This window comes from Varroa jacobsoni, unplaced genomic scaffold (genome assembly GCF_002532875.2).
Source record: "Varroa jacobsoni isolate VJ856 unplaced genomic scaffold, vjacob_1.0 scaffold_245, whole genome shotgun sequence".
Taxonomy (NCBI): Eukaryota; Metazoa; Arthropoda; class Arachnida; order Mesostigmata; family Varroidae; genus Varroa; species Varroa jacobsoni.
Window position 1 is genome coordinate 12,416 of NW_019213147.1, and position 21,852 is coordinate 34,267.

At 41.0% G+C, this 21,852-nt stretch overlaps 1 protein-coding gene and 1 long non-coding RNA gene across 5 annotated transcripts in view; both read left to right on the forward strand.

Annotated features, from left to right (window-relative positions):
* Window positions 1-146: 146 nt before the first annotated feature.
* The window catches only part of LOC111258547 (uncharacterized), a 127,574-nt gene continuing 105,868 nt past the window's right edge, over window positions 147-21,852 (forward strand). The window contains exons 1-2 of one of the 4 annotated variants that reach the window (XM_022829914.2): window positions 147-340; window positions 2,058-2,212. In XM_022829914.2, the coding sequence (XP_022685649.1) occupies window positions 2,207-2,212 (6 nt within the window). In that variant the 5' untranslated portion in view covers window positions 147-340; window positions 2,058-2,206. Of the gene's footprint in view, window positions 341-1,430; window positions 2,213-11,786; window positions 12,155-21,852 lie in introns of those variants that run through there. The other 3 variants (XM_022829913.2, XM_022829912.2, XM_022829915.2) reach the window with 3 other exon arrangements.
* LOC147753763 (uncharacterized) lies at window positions 12,762-15,653 on the forward strand. Its single transcript, XR_015310188.1, has 2 exons — window positions 12,762-15,385; window positions 15,511-15,653. It is a non-coding gene; the product is annotated as an uncharacterized LOC147753763 (long non-coding RNA).

A 21,852-nucleotide genomic window follows, 5' to 3' on the forward strand; every position in this document is an offset into this window, starting at 1 on the left:
GCATCAACAAAATCTATTCGATAACCGTATTGGGTTTTAGGCTAAAAAGCGTGCAGTATCACTGAGTTTTTCCAAATTCAGACAGAGACTCGAGCGCAAGCGTGATATCAAGCACAGTTATGCTGACGAAGTTCTTGCCCGGCACCTTTCTACTTAATCATTTTATGTTGCATTCATCACTTCCTCTGATATGCAAGCTATGAGAAATTTTTATTTTGCCTATTTCGAAACTAGCACATAACAGAAAGCCTTCAAGTTGGTAAATCATGTTTTTCACTGGCCACCGAGATGGTCTACTTTCTACGTTTCGAGTTTTACGTTCTTTATCGCCGATAAGCAGGTAGGTACAATACTGTTACGCTATAACATAGTATTTGCTACGAATGGTATCTGTTGTATGAACAGCGGTGAGATACAGCTACGTTCAAGTCGAGGTTCATTTAATGATGAAGTTTGCGTGAATCTGCTTTCTCGTTTCGCTGGACAAATACCACAAGAATTTCATTTATACTGATTCCGTTATGATTGTCAGGATAACGTACCTCGAAGATGCCCTCCGTTAATGGATAGCAATCTTAAATGTGGTCCGCGTTACTAAACCCAACAACAGCGGTAACACCACATAACAGCAATACTTGCATAAACTCCGAAGAAATTATCAAGACAAGAAAGACAAATATGAGTCTAGTTGGGTTGAACGGCGAATGATCCGGATAACCCTGTTGTGAAAAGTATGATTGTAATGATAACTGTAGTACTAGTCGTAATGTTGATGTCCGTGATGATACATTTACCATGCTTTTCGCTGTAGCGACGTTGTTTTTATACGTTTGCCGTCGTCCACAAACTGTTAACACTGTGGCCCCGTTAATTTTCCGAAGCCGTTTGTCCGCATCACTGCAGTGCTGCCGGGAGATACAGAGCTCCGCTGCCGCTTCTTCTGGCACTTTCCTTCTTCAAAATTCAGTAAAAATGCCAACTCTACTTTCCATTGTAGCTATAATTCTATACCATATCATAATATATTTGTAGTGGTCTAATGTATTAAATCAACAGCCGGTGATCCCATTGCAGTTCCCTTGTTGTATACAGAAAAGCTAAATAGAATAGATGTGTGTCTGAGTAATGGACAAATGTGCGCATAGATACTTGATCACACATCTGCACACCGAAATGGTAGCAGGAGTCCGCGGCTAAGTTAAGCTAAGCGCCGAAGTGCGAGAAGGCTCACAGGGGTAAACCAGAACTGAGGAGAAGAGGGTAAGACAGTTGGATAGCCCCCGTCATTGTGCCACGGTAAAAGTAAGAAAGCGCTCTCTCTTTTCAGTGGCAAGTGGAGTGAATGGTAAGTTCAGTCAGTCTGCGCGCGCTTCTACAACACCAACGCCGGTAACAAACCTATTACTGATGGCGTTCGCGCACCAGTTGCTTAGTATCAATTGCGGTTGCGTTGCCGTCAGCAGCAAACTATGTTGCGCCCGGCTGTGCTGTTCTAGTATCGTAATGTAACGTTGTCACCGCATTTGCAGTTATTATCGCTTGGGCTTATTAGATTTTGTTTTTTATAGAAATGTTGATTGTATTTTGTTTCTCGGTTTGAGTGGAGCGACAACGAATTGACGCTGAAGTCGTAGTGATGAAATCACTGATGGGTCATAGCGTCTCTAATCTAGCTTTGTCGATTGTTATCTCCTAAACCGCTTAAGGATAATCTGCCAGTTAAAGGGAGAACGCCTGAAAACGGATTACGATTCTGTGGCCATTTCAGACTGTGGCGCCAATGGTGGCTACCACAATCAGTCAAGCCGATTTCGAAAAGGGGGATTAGATCACGTTCAAAAAATGTCCCGTGATATTTATCATTGCGGCTTGAACTAATATCGACGCAAGCTTCTCTCTAGTGTTTTTAATGTAGTTTACTGTAGCATCGAAGTTTTGCGGACAGGCGAAGTACGGGACAGTGTGCTAAAAAAGAGTCTATAGTGTACGCTGAGGACTACTGAAAGAGTGCGACATCCGTGTTTTATGTGAATTCATTAGAGAATTTTGCCTTTCAGCGACGATCGTCTCTGTTCATTAACAAATCGAGGTGGAATTATAGCTAGAAAATTGCGGCACCATTTAAATCCACCAGGTCGTTGGAAACATTCACATACACCTAAGGATACCATAACGGATATCGTAAGGACGAACAGACTACGCCAAGATGGAGGTATGTGGAAGAATAAAAATCTGAATAATGATTATGAATATCAATATAAATATATATATATATATGTATATATCACTGCTCCTTCAAAAACGAGAAAAGTCGTTTTATAGGCACGATAGTGATGTTGAAAAATAATATGATGACAAAAGATTTGCCTTCAATAATAAGGTCTATTTCAATAGTTTTGCACTATCATCAGTAAATGCTTCAACCGATAACAGCTCGTAGCTAACACGAAGGAACCCACATCATGTAGTAAACGGTAATCTTCCACAATTATTACAGAGCGTATCTATCTAAAGGCGGATTAGATTTTCGGACTTGAACCGATAAGGTTTAATTATTCTCGGCTTTCATTAAGGTTTCCTTAATTTGACCTCCGAAAGTCGCACATGTGACGATAATCTAATATAACACTATCCATGCAATGCCTTGATGCTTTAAATAACGACTTTTTTAATTAATGAAGCTCTGGTGATGAAGTTTCCAACTCCTTAACAGTAGCGTTCCTAGCACCTTCAATATAAACATACAAAGATGACGTTAATCACTACCAGCCTCAGTTAGATTATTTCACATATAAAGAAAATAGACCGAATATTCCTACGGTCACCAAGTAATACGCGCCGACCCGAATGGACAGGAGAATGACCACTATTTTAAGGTGAATTTAAATTCACTTGATTTTTTATCACACTTAGTTTTTTCCCTCTCAACGACACCTTCGGGTTGATGTCACTGACACTGAGGCCGTGAGACGAAATCATTTTTGTTTGCTATCTAAACCAAAGGAAAGTATAACATTAGCTGCATACGTGTGCGTAAGCGCGTGAGTGTCGGTGTTGCATAGTTAAAATTAGACTCAACCGACACAGATTCATCCTAATGCTAGAAATCTTTTTAACATCTATCCTTTTTCGACAGTACCGTCTTCACGTTTCTATCGTCTAGCTATATTTTCGCTATATTTTCTTCGGTTCCTTTCCTTATACATTTTCTTTATAAATATTCTTTGTCTCTTTCAAATCGTCAGTGACGAGAACCACGAAACAACGAAGCAATGTCTAATTCTCCAATGGGTTGCGCTTGGCAACTAGTAGCAGCTGCTTCGCTATGCGCACACACACATGCATCCTGAGTATTTTCACACTGTAACCGTCTTCATAGTATTAATAAGATGCCGAAAAAAATGCTGGTGTGCCTCCAACATTTACATTGTTTTGTGTAATGACTCAGTCACTGCTTTTGCTTCGAGCACGACGTTTTCCATCTTAACGACAGATATAATTTGTGCAGTCCCTCGATCGATGCGTAATTGCTCAGTTTATGCCCAATCAATTCATTATAAAATGTTGGTGATGGTAGAGGATAGGTATAAAGTGAATAAGGTCATACATTCTTGGTGGCCTTTACCGTATTATATTTGCATAGGATTACAAATGGTGGCAAGTGAATAGCATTGCGTAAGAATGAACTGGACGCTCGAAGATCTTGCGTGTGCGCTACGTGACGATGCAAATTAAAGTCTCCTCTATACGAAACAAAAAGAAAGCTGATTCTTTAGGTAGGACTACTACTCAAACGAATATTCTGTATAAGTGTGGCGTGCACGAAAAAATCGACCCAGACGTAGAATAACTAACTTTTTAAGTTGTCTATTGAACGGTATATATATATATATATTATATATATCTATATAGAGAGAGAGGGGGGAGGGAGAGAGAGACATCATAATGAAGCATGATAAGATACCGTTCAATGGACAGCTTAAAAAGTTAGTTATCCTATGTCCGATTTTTTCGTGCATCCCACACCTATATCGGAAACATCAGCTCAAGTAGTGGTTCTACCTACAAAAGCAGCTTTCTTTTTGTTTCGTATAGAGGAGGCTCTTTACTTAATTTGTATTGTTAGGTAGCGAATATGCAATATCCTGGAGCGTTCAGGCCAAAAGCACTATCAGGTTGACCTATTTTCTACAACTGCGACAATGACAGTCAGACAATACGTCGGCGGCATTTATTGTAACGGATAATAAAGACAGCTTTGCCATCCGTTTCAGTCTCGTCCAGAGTCCACGATGCTAAGATGGGTTGAAAGTCAAAACACGAACAGTCCTAACGTTGAGGAAACAACTGCGTGATCTTCTTCTGTTCGACGTTTTAATATGTTCCTTTTTCATATGCGTTCGTATAGCATGCAATGAAACTTTGTTAAGCTTCGTCGCGTCTCGACTGTCCTGCGCAGCTCGTCCCGTAGCGACAAGTCATCCTGTTCATAAAGACATGTTACGGTAGTGCAGTAGGTTATCGCAAAACAAGTTTGTTGCCTTTACTACGACGATTGCTCGGATCTTGTGCTCGGCTTGAAAAGGGCCCGAAGTCTGAGTCAATATGAGCTCGATGAATGCACAACCCAATGACTCAATAAAGGAATGAATGAGCGGAGCGAGGCGCGCATAAGCCATTCAATGAGTGAAAAATGAAAGCTATAACAAACGTCCACCTATCTATATCCTTGTCTGACTATTTGCCCTAGTAATAATATCGTTGAAAGGAAAGAACTAGTTGACTGCTTTCAACTCAGTGGCCGGGTTGCATCTGGGACGTCAGCATTCACAGTGCAGTATCGGTGCTTCTGGCGACCCATCGACTTGGTGTATCAGCCGGCACTTATGTTGCTATATGAAAACGATGAAGTCACAAATGAATCAATCTGAATTTTATGCATTTGTTTGCTGCCGAAGAGCTAACATAATAACATGCAAGGACCAGATATCAACTGCTTGCCATCTTTAACGTTTATATTTGGTAAATTTGTTCTATGTAAAATTCGTCTGTGGCATACGCAATGACCATGTTGTAGGCGAATTAACAAGAGCCTTATAAAGTGAACATGATTTAATCTTTGAGAGAAGTTACTTTTAAGTGATGAATTTTTTGGTCAGTAGGACTTGTGTATCAGCGCTCTATGCACTACTTGCTAAACAATCGTATTTTATTACCCAACTACTGCAATTACATTCTATTCAACCCACGAAATGGAAAATGTGAGGTGGTTGAACTGTATGAGAAAGAAAGTTAGAATCAATAAAATACCGGTATCTCGATTGTCCGTACGGAAGCACCTGTGCGTACGATCAGTTTATCAACTGATTAAATATAATGACACGTTTAACTTTCTAAGCCCATCCCAGCCAGTTGCAAGCGGCAGGCATTTTCGTGTCAGAACAACTATGTATACGCTTGAAAAAAAAACATGTTTGTATACAAATCAAACGAACATGATACTCCGCCCCTGATCCAATGCTTCTCCTTTACCGAGCATAGCACGTACACTTCTCGTACAGATCTCTTGACTGTTCCGGCATCCGACAGGTAACTAAAAATACCATTGCTGGACAACCGGTAAACATTACAACATGATAATAGCACTTACCACTTTTGCAGACTAAAAGCCACAGGTGAGGGTGATACGACGTATGGAAACTTTCGCTCCGTGCGAACTCACGGTCCTTGTGGTCAATGTCGCCCGGCGGTCGCCAGTGTTTTGTGACCAGAGGGCGGCGTGATAGACAGAAAACATTTTTTTCCGATTGACCGATGATGACAATGTTAGGTTCCGTAGAAACTGACTAGAATCTACTGTTTGTATTATGAATATTTTTTCGCAAAGGCTCTGCTTGTTCCTGGCGACCTCAATAAGGTCAGATCGCTCACGTTTCTGAACTCACGTCTCTGATTCCTGCTAACCTCTCTGTCATTGATAGTAAGATCATAACAGTCGGGTACAGAAAATTATCATGCATGCGAACGAGATGTGGCATACAGCCACTGTTTGTTAACGAACAAATTGCCATGATCATCATCACCCTCCGCATCAACTAAAGGAGTTGTCTAGTGATAGCGCCTGCCTCAGTCCAGTCGCTGAGTCCGCAGCAACGTACGCAAAATCCGCGGAGAAAACGCAAGCTAATATTACGTTAATTGTGGATATGAAGTATAACGCCATAATTGGCGGCAGTTAGATATTTTTGCAATCGGCCGGGTTTACGCAGGTGGACGCCGTTCGCCTGACCATCCGCGTGCCCCTAATGTTGTCGTCCCATCCACTTTGCTCCTCGGTCACCAGGCCAATGGTAGTATTAGAATGAAGAAGGCGGCAGAGATGCCGACAAAAGAGCTTTTCGTCATAGCTAACATGTTAGGCAAAACTAAAACTAACAACAACGACGCATGCCTCGGCAAATCGTGTCTTCATTCCAATACGCGTTATTTCAATACGCAGGAGCTTCGGTTCATGTTCGTGTTTCTTGCTCTAGCATTTGGAATACTTCATTCAGGTCTCTTTCTTCGCAGGCCGATATCCCGATATCCATTATATTTCAGTATTACATTGTATCATTCGTAATGTTCCTTCATTCATTAATTCATCTTGAGTAAGAAGTACTGGGAAATTGGCAGACTGCATCATATTTTTGTACAGTATAAAATATAAATCGCATTAAAAACGATAGTCATCGCGCAAGGCTCACAAATCTGTTTCATAAGTTATTACTCTTCATTTGTGTTGCATGTCATGTCCTTATGATCTGGCTACGTTGGTGGAGCATATGCGTAAACAGTTTATACGATTACATACATCTACTATATTGAAGTAAGCGCATGTCGCCTATGGGGAAAAACCGGCTGACTCCGACAGGATGCGGATGTGTGTGATACTCTATAAATGACAGTGCCCTCGCACTGCGGCGCACTCTAGGCTTCTTCGATAACAAACAATAGGATATGATGTGGACTAGTATGGTTCATTATTTATGCTACGAATGCTCAGATGATAAATGGGCTAAGGGAAAAGAATTAGAAAGGTCTGCTGCGTATATTCTTCTTTTTTTACTAAATTTTGTTTAGTAGTTTTCAGTAGAAGCACTTGTATCATTGAAAGTTAGGTGCCATTGCAGGTGATTTTGAAATCCATTACTAACTACAGATAACTATAGATCGAAATTTATTGCACGCTAACGTTGTTGACAGCTCTGGTACACATCACTGATAGTATCCAAGCAATCAATGCTGATAAAACCATCATTTCAATTTACTGCTGATTATAATCACTATTGAATATCTCGAAGATTTTTACAACTTCGAAACTTTCGTTTGACTAATTCAGTGATTCCTTGTGTAGATCTCATAGGCAAACGGTCATTCAGTTGACCGTCCTCTGATTATCCTCAAGTAGAGGTGGTCGATCTGTTCAGGCGGGAAATATGAATTCCCCATAATGGTAATAACGTTCTAACGTTAACGTATACTATACGTTAAAACGTACGTAAAATACGTACCAACGCTTCAGGAAGGAGGACCGTTTCAATGAGTTTTTACCGAAGTGAAGGGCAAACAGCCGGTTCAAGTGTAAAATTACTACAATAAAAACTCGCCAACATGACAAATTTAGTGTAGTGATGACCAGGGTAGGTTATGAAGCACCCAAGGGTTAAAAATAAACGTTTTCCTATTAAAGCCTATGCTTTCTTTCGCCTACGCATCAGTATTTTCCATCCATAATGAAAAAAAATGATCTCATTGTATTTCCGTGTGTTCAGTCCAACACTCACGTCGATCTACCACGGCGATATACAATACAGATGCGGGTTGACATTCAATTCCATATAAAATCGGACGTATGCTAAACGACTGTTTGAGGGTGACGACTCGGCGAGCGCCTGATATAATTTGAAGTAGTACGAACTGGATTATTCAATACAAACATGTTTATATTATTGACTATTGAAATCAATAGTCGATTCCTTGTCACTTTACGTGTTATACTTTGACTTCATTGTTCGTCAAAGTACCAGGACAGTTTTGTAGTCGTTTTAGATTCAACCAATACATAGGTATACACATGCACATAGTCAAATGATGATCCCCAGAGAATTTCTACCCGAACGAGCCGTTCACTTGAACCGCCAGCATTCTTCTTCGTATTATTGTCATGAGTTTGCTCCTGTGTGAACCGAGTCGAACATGAGCTTGCGGCACTTGATTGCATTTACAAGTATACAATTGAGCAAAACGTACAGCTACCCGTATGGACTTTCTTCCCGACATCCATTTTCTAGCCTGACGCTATCATCGTTGCTGTCGCTGACGTCCACGCCGCTGTTGTTTTGCTGAAGTCGGGGGTGTATCTATATTATGATGTCCTTGCACTGCCTTCACTGCTGGAGAAAGTTAACGCTGCAGTGCCTCAACCGCGCAAGTCTGTAATTGAATGCGTCCCGTCTGCTTGAACACTTAACCGTATGGTTGTGATAGTTGAGCAGGGCGTATCACTTGTAGAAGCTGCTATCATTATTCGGATGTTCAATACGAACAGTGATGCAGACGCATATATACGTGAGTATATCAAAGAGACCTAACTGAGTCAGGCAGCGTGAGCTATTACAATATATAAATGCGACGGTGGCCAACACGTAGGTTGTTGTGGAGCTGACTGGCGTGTCATCGTTTGGTCCTTCCTGTTAAGTCTGCGCCGTCTCTGGCGATTACGACCATTATTCGAGATGCTATTACCACTTATCTTACTATTGTAGCTTTGTACATCATGATTGATGAGCGTGATTTTTAAGTAGAGCTTCAGTTTCGACTTGAATCGGTCCAAAACCCGATCCAACCCGCGCACACGCTTATTATCAGCAGATCTCCGAGCTGGAGTCCAGCTAAGCCGCTTCTGGGTCGTAGACGTCATATAATCGGCCATTGCTACTGTTGCTGTCATCTGCCTTTGAAGACGGCAGAAGTTGTAGGCAGAGGCCAAACAATTTACGAATCGAAGAGAGAAACTAGACAGCAACAACGTTTCATTCGGTTACTTACTTAGCCCTCCAGTTATTCTGCGTATCCTGTGCCTTGATGCTTCTGTCGCTGTTCGGCTCGTTTCTGTCGACATTATCAGAAGAAGCAGCTGAGAAGAGGCGAAAGTGGTGCAACATGAATCGTACGCATCCACGCGAACACTAATCGTATATACGCTATTGCTATGACGTCAGTGACGACGGTGACAATAAACGATGAGTACTTCGTTGACGCGTTATTCTTGCTCGATACCGTAAAACCACAATATGATGCCACTCACAGTTCTGTCACGCCTCTGGTGATCGTCTAGCATGATTTAACGTGTATGGGATTGCGCTGTAGTGAAAGCAGCAGACCGTAATGGAACAACGGTGAAAGCAGCGAACACGACACGATGTTCTAGAGCTAATTAAATGATGTTCGGAAAAACAGTACTTATTTGTAGCAGAACGTGCATGAAATGGATACGCTTGTTACATGACGTGTTCGGAAAAAACATACGACCGTGTGCCGCTAATACTGCTGGAAAAAGTGAACGCTATAAAGATAGAAGCACTACAGCGAATATGAGAAAACCAATCGAACGAATCAAGAAATTGTTAATCAGTGACATTGATTTCAAAACGAAAACTGAGAAAGGAGATTATTTTTATAAGGATTTTGGAAAAAAAAATCAGATTTGTCAATAGGATCTGATCATTTTAGGGTAAATAAAGATACCTGGAGGCCATTGCTAAACAAACTAATGAAATTAGACTGTAGACAACTAAAAATATTTGGTTGCCGAGGCTGGTTAATTCTATGTGGAAGCAAAACAAATTCATTATCTCTACTTGGAGACATTTTTTTCGTAAATACAGTGGGAAACTTTAAATGTGGTATAGCGGGATCAATGTGGAGTAGTCGAAAACTAATTTGTCCCATAATTTGCCTAGAATGGGAAGAACATCCGGGGGAAGAAGGGGGAGTGAAAGTTCCTCGCTTTGGTAGGGGGTCCATAGCTTTACGCCGTATTCGTGTGGGCAGACGCGGCGTTGAAAACAAAGCTTAGTTGCAATGCTCTGGTATCCACTCAAAAAATAGAAACTATACGTCTAGCAAGAGCTTACGGAACGGTATTGACTGGAACTTTGATACTGTTGGCCAGAATTATCCGATAGGACTTACTGCCCAGCTAAAGAGCGGAGCGTTAATCAAACGACAAATACAATGACTTCGATATGGCTCATGTAATTACAATGGTCACATCAGTGGGCAGCTTTCAACGTCAATAGCAGAGGTGAATGCGCTTCGGCGTTGGATCCGACACCTTATTACGGATGTAAAGAAATGGACCAGGGGGGCGTGCGGAGGACAAATGTATCACTCGTGCCGTATCTTGTCTGACCATCGCTAATTTCAAATATGCGTAGGTAGGCAAAACTTGGAGGATTTCTGTGTACTTCGTGCATAGGGCGAAACAGAACCCGCACGTGCCCCATTGTCAAGCACTAAACTGGGCACGAGGTCAACCGGCACATAGGGAAGTTCTAGCGAAGATAAACGTAAATTAGATGGTAGGATCTATGACCAAAGATAAGGAAAATTGAGAAAGGCTTAGTGCAATTGCCGAGGAGTTGCACCCAACGGGGTGTAAACTGAAACACGACTAATGAAATAATAGCACACTAGCCGACCCCTGTAAGCTTCCGGTTTCGAAGTAATATCTTCGTCATGTTTCGAACTAAAGCCCGAGACTTCACGATTTAGTAAGTGAGAGTCTCACAGGACTAGACAAATGCTTCAGAGTAGTTATGGGTAAAGACTGAAATGATGTGCGCTGTTCTAACGCACCCGCACGCTAAACAGAAGTTAAGTACTTAATTAACTTAAAAACTGAAAGAGTTTCACCTGGGAATTGAATCTAGGATTGGCCTTTTATCCACTCTGCTGAATTCGCAGTATGTTACACAGAACTAATTATAATATGCGATTCATTTATTTACACTGTCTATGTAATTACACAAAATGTGCCAAAAAATTATAACTATACAAATAATACGAAAAATATGATTGTATTCACCATACTCAGACATGTACTAGAACAACATACAGAATATATCGACTTTATCTGTAACTAGGATCAGTTAACAATCCCATCCCAATGATAGTAATTTCTATAAAATGCCGCCTCCTTACATTTATGAGCCGGACGATATCAGAGAGAGACATCGATTCCTTAACGTTTTTCCTCTACTCGTGCTTAAACCGAACTTGTTTCTATGAAAGTTTCAAGAAAGTGTGCACTAGCCTGTTTGATGTAAATATATTACACAATTGATGAATGGGTGATCGCGGCAAGCAACTTTTCATGACAGACGGCCGAGTTCGGTGTAAGGTAATGGGCACTGTTGGCTAGTATAGAATCTCTACTTTACGACTGCCATTAAGTGTTTATGCTTCTGACACGACTATAATATGTATAGGACGCTCAGAGAGATGGTTGCGATAGAGCTATAGTTTCACTAAGATGGTGGGGTGGGCTAGGAATACTCAGTGACGTAAATATTGCAGTACTTCTATTACCACTCGTGTCAACTACACGTACAGTGCGTAAGAGATGGAGTCACCGGCAATAGTGATGGTGATGGTTGCTAGCCGGGAACTTTTCCTACCTCCCTCTCTGCCCACGTCCCCTTGTCTAGTTGCGCGCGATTTGCCGACGAGCTCTGTAAATGCTTGTGCTGAAAAAGACAACCATAACCGGTGAGGCTGGCGTCATCTGATAGGTATTCGTTTGCCAACACTGCTCTACCGGGGATTTGCTTGTTTGTGAGAGGAAGCAAGTGAAATGGAGAACCCATTGTATTGCTCCAGCTGCCGACATGGCGATGTCGTTGGATACATGTGCAAACTGATTGTGAGCCTTATAACTGTCAATGCAACCGTTAGCCTTACTACGATTACTGGAGCAATAGCTGTCCCTATGTGGTGTTACAGTAGGACCGTCAAGCGGGACTTACAAAAAGTGCGGGGCAATGCGCTATGCAAACGATGAGACTTCGGCCGCGCCGGTGTGTCCACGATTACCAACGCGACGATAATGGTGACGATTTTGCCAGTACTAGCATAGCGTAGCGCGTTCGCGTGGTCGTCAGACCTACACGATATATCGTGTAGGTCTGATTATATATATATTAGTATTTACATATACTATAGTACGTATCGTTTCCTTAATAAGCAGCACGCTGTCTTCCCTATTACACATACAGTAACGATCTATTATTCATCTGCTTAGCTTTACCTTACATCGCTGCTGCTGTGACAGTTATTCAGGCTTCGTGCGTTGTTCGATATAAATATGAGCAACGTCCATGAGCTTTGAACGTTGATGTAGTTGAGTTCATATGGTATAGTCACAATGAGTACATGTCCATAAGCAGCAGTGGTAATACAGGCACTCACATTACCAGTAGACTACAGGTAGACCAATCTTATTGATTTTGGATATAGTTTTTTCTAGTGTTCAGTAAGTATAATGGTAACAAAAGAATCCTATAAGCGTTCTCATTCATAACTCAGGACAGCCAATGGTCTGGAGTTTACTATTGAACTTTAACGGTAGCGGCAATGCATAAGTAGATGGTCATGTTGATTGATATAGCAACGTTTTTATTAGTAAATTGGCAGGAACATAAAGTAAGCAACACTTACGCAATCGTTTTTGCTGCACAGACAGTGACATTTATTATAGGACGGGTTTATCGCATAGTAGGATAGGCGCATTGCTAACTAGCGAACCGAACACAATGTATAGACTGGTATCAAAATTGGGTCTGCAGGCTCGAGGGTGAACTCGTCTCGCACGAAGCTTCGAGTAGAGGTATTTGTAATGATTCGTTGTAACTGGATATTTGCTATTTTACCCACGTACATTTGACGTGGTCAGCTATCTTTGTGGCATCTTATGCCAAATCAGAATAGGCAGACATGGCAGTTAGCAATAGCGATATTTCGATTCCACAGGAAACAATTAAATGCGGATCCTGATAACGCATGTTTTGCGTAAATTGTTATTGTAAGTTGTAAATTTATCTCATTTTCGCCACGTCGAACAACTTCTTGCAATAGGAAATTAATCTATTAGAAGACTTGCTAGATTCATTCCCGTGATAGCTCAGTGAGTAATGTATCTACTGGCTAGCATTAGGGACATGTCGTGGTCAAGATTCGGACCCGGCCATGGATAAGCGGTGAGCTTCGTGCTGGGAGCCAGCGGAATGCCTAACAGTGATATCGGACGTAAAGCTCGGAACGCAGAGATCACCATGCCGTTGATCGAAACGATTCAGAGATACGGCTAATTCACTTCCATCTCAACACATGTATGTGGAAAGTTCATGCACGAAAAGAAAACATGTGTGTACATTAATTGGAGATCAATATTTTTGTCTATTATTATATTTACTCACAGCCTGTCCGCCCATGCAGTTGTGTACCTGGTGAAATCATAGATTACGTTTTTCATTCACGCGCACTTTTCGCCTAACAGTGTATACGGTTATCATACATTTCGAAAACAACATTTGGATGACAGCTTTGAACGATGGACACCTTTACGCATCTACAGAATGAATAGCCAGTTATCGGAAGGTTCTAGTGAAGTCGTTTACGAACGGCAACGATACTTGAGAAAATGATGAAACCTCGGCTGAAAAATCTGCCGAAACACCTCAGCCAGCCAGCCGCTTACTTAGTCAGCCGACAAATTAAATTACACGTCTCATAATTAAGGAAACGAACCGACGACCGAGTAATATAGATAACGTCATCAGGCGCTCTTCTCATTCCTATGGGCACTAGCAAGGGCCATAGTGACGGCGGTAGAAGTCAATAGGCGATAATGACAGCGTTCGTCTTAGCGAAGGCGTTCTACTAACATTGTCGCGGCTGAATGCCCATTGCAATAAGCACAACTTTGCTGCCAGGGTTTACCGCTGCCAGTGGCGCTACTCGATCACTGGAAACTGCTCCTGACAATTTAAAAACGGGAAAAGTAAGTCGATGATTAAAGTTGTTTCTGCGTGCTCGCTACCCCTATCTGTTGCTATCAAGAGTCTATGTACAAGCCTTTGTCCGTAAAACGCCCCCTGCCTTGATCGGCGCTAGGCCGGCTGCTGTTGCTACTGTTACCTAAGTCATTGTGCTTCTCGCCAACGTTTCAACGGCTGTTGCCGTGTATGCGGCAGAACAATGCATTTCTATGCGCGAAAATTCAATAGGGAACGCAACGTAGAGCGTCACCTCATGAGCCAATGCGTAAGTCTGGTCGGACACGGTACGTGTATAATAGACTCGCTGGCTAAAGCCGATGCAAAGTCCATGTAAATCTTAATGTCGTCGTGGTTTTGCTTACTAGAAACCTGCTAGCAAATCTAGTCGGTCAATAAGGCTTGTGTGGGAAACGTAGTGACCAAAATGCCGCAGCGAACGTCAAGTCTTCTTTTCGCCGCTCTACTTGCTCTATATGGCCACTACTGGGAAAACTGTTTGCTTAAATTGCATTCACTTTTCTATTACTTCGTGACATACATTAATTTAGGCTAACTTACCGTCCACAATGGATGCGTAATCGCAGTTGTCTAATATTTTAGCAAGCGACGGTAGTCCAGCATGTGATACAACTTCGTTTAATACTATAACTATGATCATTGTCGTCATTGCATCTGAGCTACCATCCTCGTCGGCATCTAGCAAAAGTGCCCTCTTAAAGGTCAGACCGCTGACGTCTGGCGCATAACACATGCATGATAAACACAAACATAGCAACTATACTAATAACTGAGCTGGGTGACTTGCAGCTTCAGGTAAACAAAAAACAACGTCACAAAGAGAGAGCCCTGTGACAACTCAATAAAACAACCACCACGTCTGCAATAACTTATTCCAGTGATACATTCCTGAAATACTGCAAGCACTTCAGTCCCCTATGAAGGGAAAAGTCACAACACGACGGGTCTGTCTCACCATCGAAATGTAGTGCCATAGCTCGAACATTTATTAACATTATTGTTGTTGTTGTTGTTGTTATTTCTGTTGCTACTGGTGCTGCCGTGCCTTGAGCAATTAAACGCAGGTAGTGATTTTGCTGGTGATGTATCACAGCCAACTTTCCGCCAGCCAAACAGCAAACTTGAAACATTCGGAATGGAGGGAAACATTTGGAACTTCCGTCTGCCTGCTCGTCGACTTCACTAGTTTTGTGAGCGACGCAGCCGTCATAAGGCACGAAGAGCGGGATAGGTCCATCCCTCACCGTACATTTACTAATGCTGATGTAATTGTTGCTGTTATTTTTGTTAGCAATTTATCATCCGGACTTCGTGCCGGCTCTCAGACGGGTGAGCTGCTAGACTACGAGCGAATTCAGTGAAGAATTTCCTTTTTTTTTTTCTATTGCAGGTAAATCACAGTTAGGTATCACTGCTTCTAGAACACAAACAGAGCTGCTCTATAATAGCGACCGATAAAAATGACAATAAAAACAGCGAGCAAGATAACGTATGTTATCTGTATGTTTATGCACATTGTCGTGCGTTGTATCATATTAGTTATCATTATTTGTTAAACCTGCTGTCAGATGAACGGCGACGTAGATACCCTGTCGGCTATGTGGAACTTATGGAGAAGTGAGAACGAGTACAATAATAACAGGTCTCAGTTAAAGGCGCTTTCAGTATGTCCAAAAGTTACACTGGCAGAAATATGCTAAGCAATATACAATGAAATTGTGCATCATCTGTAAGACTGATTCCATAAGACATCACTTTGTTATGCTAACCTCCGTGTGTTGAGTCCTGTGCTGCGTAATTGTTGTTTTTTTCCCGTTAGTTGAAGAACGGTCGTTTTTTTTTCGAAGGCGGAAAGTAACAGCTGAGCTTAATATGAGCGTAATCCTTAATAGCATTACAATCGATGCTATTGTAATAACAATAATCAACTCCGATATCTGATAATGCTCTTCAGTCTGTAATTAATAGTGGACACCGTGAACAGGAAAATTTTTTCGTCCCGCGTACATATAGACTTAACATCCTATCCCATCGATCTATATGATAACCACGAATAAATGATACTAGTTCCTGGCTAGATCAACTTTCTTGTCTAAACGAGACCGACCATCTGTTGTTGGGTCCACGTTGCGCTGTGGATTTTACGCGGTCTAAGTTGGTAAACAAAGCTTCTTTAAAACTCTATATTCAATAAAGTTCTTCTAAAAGCTTCAAGTAACTTAAACATCTGCGGAAGCACAGTTATGATAGGCCTTTTGTATACGAAAATTTGCGTAAAAATCCACAACGTTTATGCGCTATTCTTAATTCCGCCGACGAAACAATGATGTTGTAAACAACAAATAATATATATATATATTTTCGTTGCGCTGCTCAATTTTGTTATATTTCTGTGATTAATTTCGTAGTTTTGTGGGTTTATTTCGTTACTATTAACGTTTCTGTGATTTTTGGAAGGCTTTCACATTCAAACGACAGCCTTGGTTTTTGTGATGCGATGCTGATTGTTTATTATGTCGCAACCGCCATGTCATAATTCGACATCTCGTTTTTGTCAGAGTATATGTGATTGCTATTATTTCATTATATATGCAGCTGCTAGTTATTTGTTTACTTTTATTTAGCTTCTGTTAGGGTGCAAGCTAAATAACATAGATAACGGGTGTGGTTTCATCTCTTCTTTCTGACAAATGTTTGTCCTAGTCCTTAAGTAAATGTTTTCAATTAGTTAAAAAGCGTTGTCTGAATTTGCTGCTTATCGCTTTGTCAATGCAGGTGCGGTTTCTGCATAATCGTTTGTGCATTTTTACACTGTCTGAGAAAGCTTTGAATATCTATTTGTTATTTATCTTGTGTGAAGTACAGATTTATCTATTACCTACACATTGAATCAAGGAGATCTTGTTCACTACCTTAACGTAACGTGCCTCGTAATCGGTTTTCGGATACCCGTTTCCTTCAACGTCAAATTTCATTTACATCGAAGTTTCTAATGAATGACTATCTGAAGCGAATGTGGCTCTTATGATGATATCGGCTAAATTGTTAGCTCAGACAAGTGAACTGCGGAAGTTCAAACAGAAACACTTTGGGCAGATAGCATTTTCGAATGTTACAGAGGGCGGAAGGACCGTGTGAGTCTAAGAAAAACCTGGATCATCTATATTGAAACGACGTACGTTAACTATGTTACTGCTATTTATCTCACATTATTTTAGAGCTCGTGTAAACAGTTGACGTATAATCTTTATGAGGACGATAGCAAAGCAGCTCGGTAATTTCGGGTGCGGTCCATGCTGCCTGAATGGCAACTGTGACAGCAGGTGTACGCTTCTTCAGGCCGTTTCGTATTGTTAATGAAGATAATTTTTTCCCATTGAAAGTGGATATATTAACAATTTAGGGTAGGTAAATACTTTTTTACTTAGGTGGTTCGAAAATGATGTCGACGAAAATTCCATAACATAGGCAAACAGAGAACTCGTTGCTTCAAGGATAGCTGCGCTATTGTCTTTTGCGGGTGACCTATTGACGTACCTGATTGAAACTTAGCTTGCGCGCCTAGCTAGTGATAGACGCTTTGCTAAAGGGGTGATCGGACTTATGCATGATTTTGAACTGAGTCCTTGTAGGCAAATATTGCATCTATCATCTGAGTTTAGAATTTTTTCTATGTTACGTAGACAGCTCCATGTGACATCTTTGTTAGTCTATATGTTTACATAGTAATTTGTATTTATTTGTAAAATCATAGAATAGTATTATATTCTAGAAGGTGGCGTATGAAATAAATAAGGCGTTGCCGTCAGAGGATCCTATCTCAAACCCCAGCTAGGGAATGCGAACCATTAAGAAGCTAGTGATCCTGGTCTTCACAGCCTAGTCTACGTAATTAAATGGCAAAGTCTGAAACAGTTTAGGCTTGCCTTATTAAGGCTGCCTGTGACCAGTGGTCCCTACCAGCCTATCAAAGGCAATAGAGTGCTAATAAGGTAATTTCAAGGACCGAATCTTCTATTATAGCGTATCGCCTGATTTGGCATCAACCCATCTATGGATGTTCGCTTATACGAACTACTACTCAAATACAACAAAGTGCACGTACTTGGCGCCATGTTTTAATGGCATAAAATAAATTCATCTACTTTCAAGTTGTTTTTTTGCGTTAGCCGTTGCAAAGTAGAGTCTGTTAGCGGTGTATAATTCAAGTATAAATGATACAAACACCAATAATGAAGTATTTTTTTTGCGAGCTTCCTTTACATATCGATTTTACGTATTCTGTACTGCAACTACCGGCAAGCAAGCGTACGGGCACACGCCTGTTGATGATGCTGATCGGCAAATAAATAATCAAAAAATGAGAAGTGCATCAGCAGCAGCAGTAGCAGATGCGTCATCGTAGCCAATAGCGAAAATACAAATAAATATATGAGCCTTGAGTAAATGAGTGTGTATGTGCTATATTTTGTGAAATAATAAAAAATTGATGTCCTTCAGTGCGCCACTCATGCGCAGCTAGTGCTTTAATAAAACGACGATAGAGGAACTCCGTGCTATGACCACTTGTAGCAAATATGGCGACTTCAACAACTCGGATGCGTATTTGCTTACCGGGCAATCGACAACATTATACAACTGCTGTCACAGCTGGCCAAATGTCGCTCCTGTCGTCCACCTGCTCGCCATGGCTTCTGCATATTTTTCGATTCGCGATTTCATCTTTTTCTGCCTCTGTTAACGTGTCCGTGTGTATTTGTGTCTGCATTTATACCTTAGATTTAACTGAAGACGAAAAAAACGTCGAAGAACAACGTCAACTATGAAATGGGCACAAAAGCGCACTTGTCAAGTTTTTGCATCTGTGGAAAAGTGTTAAAGAAAATTTATCGTGGCCAGAGATACAATAATTCTGCACATTCAATGAATTTCTAGTTGATAAGCGATGGCGAGGTGTTGACCTTCTTTGATCTGGTCAAAATATCTGAAGATACTGACGTATGTGAATCGGCTAAAGCCGCGGCTAGAAAGGCAAGCCGGCAGAGCAAGGGACTTCGTTCATGACGCATCGATCGCCACTCTGTAACAAAGTATACGATAAGTAAAACCGTCAATTCGGTAGACGTCGAAGCAGGACCGGCTTGCAACACTCAGCTGTGATTTGAGGGAGAAAAGATTGTGTAGATCTGTCTTTTACACTTTACTGTTAACTAGTTTTCCATCGTCTGTTAGCCGTCGTTCGTAACTCACGTATGCGAGAGAAAGTCAAAGACAAACAGAATGGCGGTCATCTTTGACCGTTGATCTGAAGCCGTTGATACGCTGATGACGTTGTTCTGATCTTCATCGGAATGAATAATAACATATTGATCTATGGTACACCACGGCAGCGACATTGGTAAGCGCCCTTTCTTCCGCCTCCAACTAATTGAAGAGGGACAGTTTTTACTTGCTGATTTTGTGTAGCTCTCTCGTAATTCGTGACAAAAGTATGATGAATGGAAGAAAGGTACCTGCTATCATTACTATTACTATGTAATATATTTCATCCGTGCTACCGCCTGAATAAAAATGAAAAAGATACCATTAGATTACGGCAGACGATATCACTTTTGATCGTTCGTTCATTCATTGCCGCCCCCTAACTAACTGATTTGAATAAGGTCTGACGCGGGATGGATTTGAATTTGATAAACTGAATAAACAGGTGTGAATAATCGTGTGTAGCAGACGGATTTGCCTTAGTAAAGATGCACTACAGGACTAAAGCGAAGGGTGGTCCTAATAAAAAGTCCAGCGCTAGATACATTTGAAAAACCATTTACAACCAAATCGGTTTTTTAGAACATGTAAGTAATTCCTAGAAGTGTTGAAGTTACTGCATGTTACGATTCTTAGAAAATTGAATTAATCCAGCAAACGTGAAGACAAAAAGGTTAAAGAAATTACTTTACGTTTGTCCTACATTTACGTACGAGCCAGCAATAAATAGAAGTGGGGCATAGCGTCATCGAGCGTCGGAGTGGAATCGGAAATTAGAAAAAATGATGTCAGCGGTAATATAACTATTAATACTAGCACTAAGGCGATGTCATTTGCCTCTAGGTTGACTGGACACTGACGCAAGCTCATGCTTAATGCTTGCGTGGTGCTAATGATGCGTTTGTCGTTGCGAAAAATCGTTTCTGCATGTAAATATCTATCGCAGAACATAATCATGATACCATTATGTAAGCATTTACCACATATTTGAAAATCAATTCCGATACACTATTTCTAGCTGGCGTTTTCTTCGGGTTTATATGAAATTAAGTTAGCTTGAAAAAACGTACACATTGATCCCTAGGTATGATAGCATTGTGCAGGATGGACTACTCTATAGTAAAAATATAGAGGTGGTAATGGGCTACTGTATTTAAAGCCGTCGCTAAGCTTGCTTAGAGTCAGGGTAAAATGGAGCCGGTCCCAGATGATTCTGCTAAGGACTCTCAGATTAAGTTCAACTGTAAATACATGTCTATATTACGGATTTCACAAAAACCACGATTAATCGATCTTGACAGAATGACTAATGAGTACGGAGGGCTGACTGGAATTGCCATTGCAATTACCTGCTAGAAGCTCTAAAACTGTCAAGCAAGTGATCTAAAGAATCTGATTTAAGTGACGGGCGATATGTAAGTGTTTATGTTCGCATCTGTAATAATGAATAAGGTTCAATTTTTTCGCGACAGGTTAATGGAAATCAAGTTTGATGTTTTTCTATCATCGCGGAAGTCATGTTTCAATGGAGGACCCTATAGGACATGAAGCGTTCCTGTCGAAGTGTTACTTTCACTACACACGAATGTTGCAATAAGAGTTTTCAAGGCACGAATCGGTTTTCGAAACCAGTTAACTACAACTTCCTTTCGATCTAGGCCATCTGGGAACGGCCGATAAAGGATTCATATGTTTAAAGTGTAACGGCAATCATCATTTCGATTTAAATCGGGTCTTATTGTATTAAACCAACTTTAACTTGTTTCTCTGCGAGCTATTTTCAAAGAGTCAGATTATTATTACTTTTAGGAAAATACGTTGTGAATATCCGTCTGTGCAGTTTTGCTAACCTTAGACGTTCGAGCTTCAGTATTATGTGTGAGACCGACGTCTGAACCTGGCCTTGTATATTATAATTCAACGCGATTAAAGCATTAGTATCACACGATTTGGGTATATGGCCAGTGAATAGGCGTGAAGATAAATCTCGCGTTGAGCTGAGGTTGACGAGAGCAAAAGTCGTCATACGGTGCCAGCACTACGATCAGTCAACGCTCGCGAAGACCAATAGTTTCAATCACCCGATGCAAAAGAACTACTCCGATGATCATCTGACATTATGCGAAAATAAGTGTTTTCAAGCAACAGCGTAACTACTATAGATACAAACATAACGCAAGCAAAAATTCTGTTTTAATATTGCTTGTTTGGCACAAGGTATGGCCAATCCAAGTTCACATTTGAGTCTTGTAGTTTTGAAGCTCTTCAGCATGTCTCTATTGAAAGGTCAACAATAAAAAAAAAAGTCTCAGTCTTCTTGCATCGTGAAGTCCTACACAGAAACACTGGTTTGCTTAGACTGTTTTTATTTAGAATCAAATAAGTTTTTTCAGGCAAGCTTAGCCGACATTCGAATTGATGTTAATTGCGCTAAGTGCGTATCTTGATACGGGTTCCGAATCCAACGCCT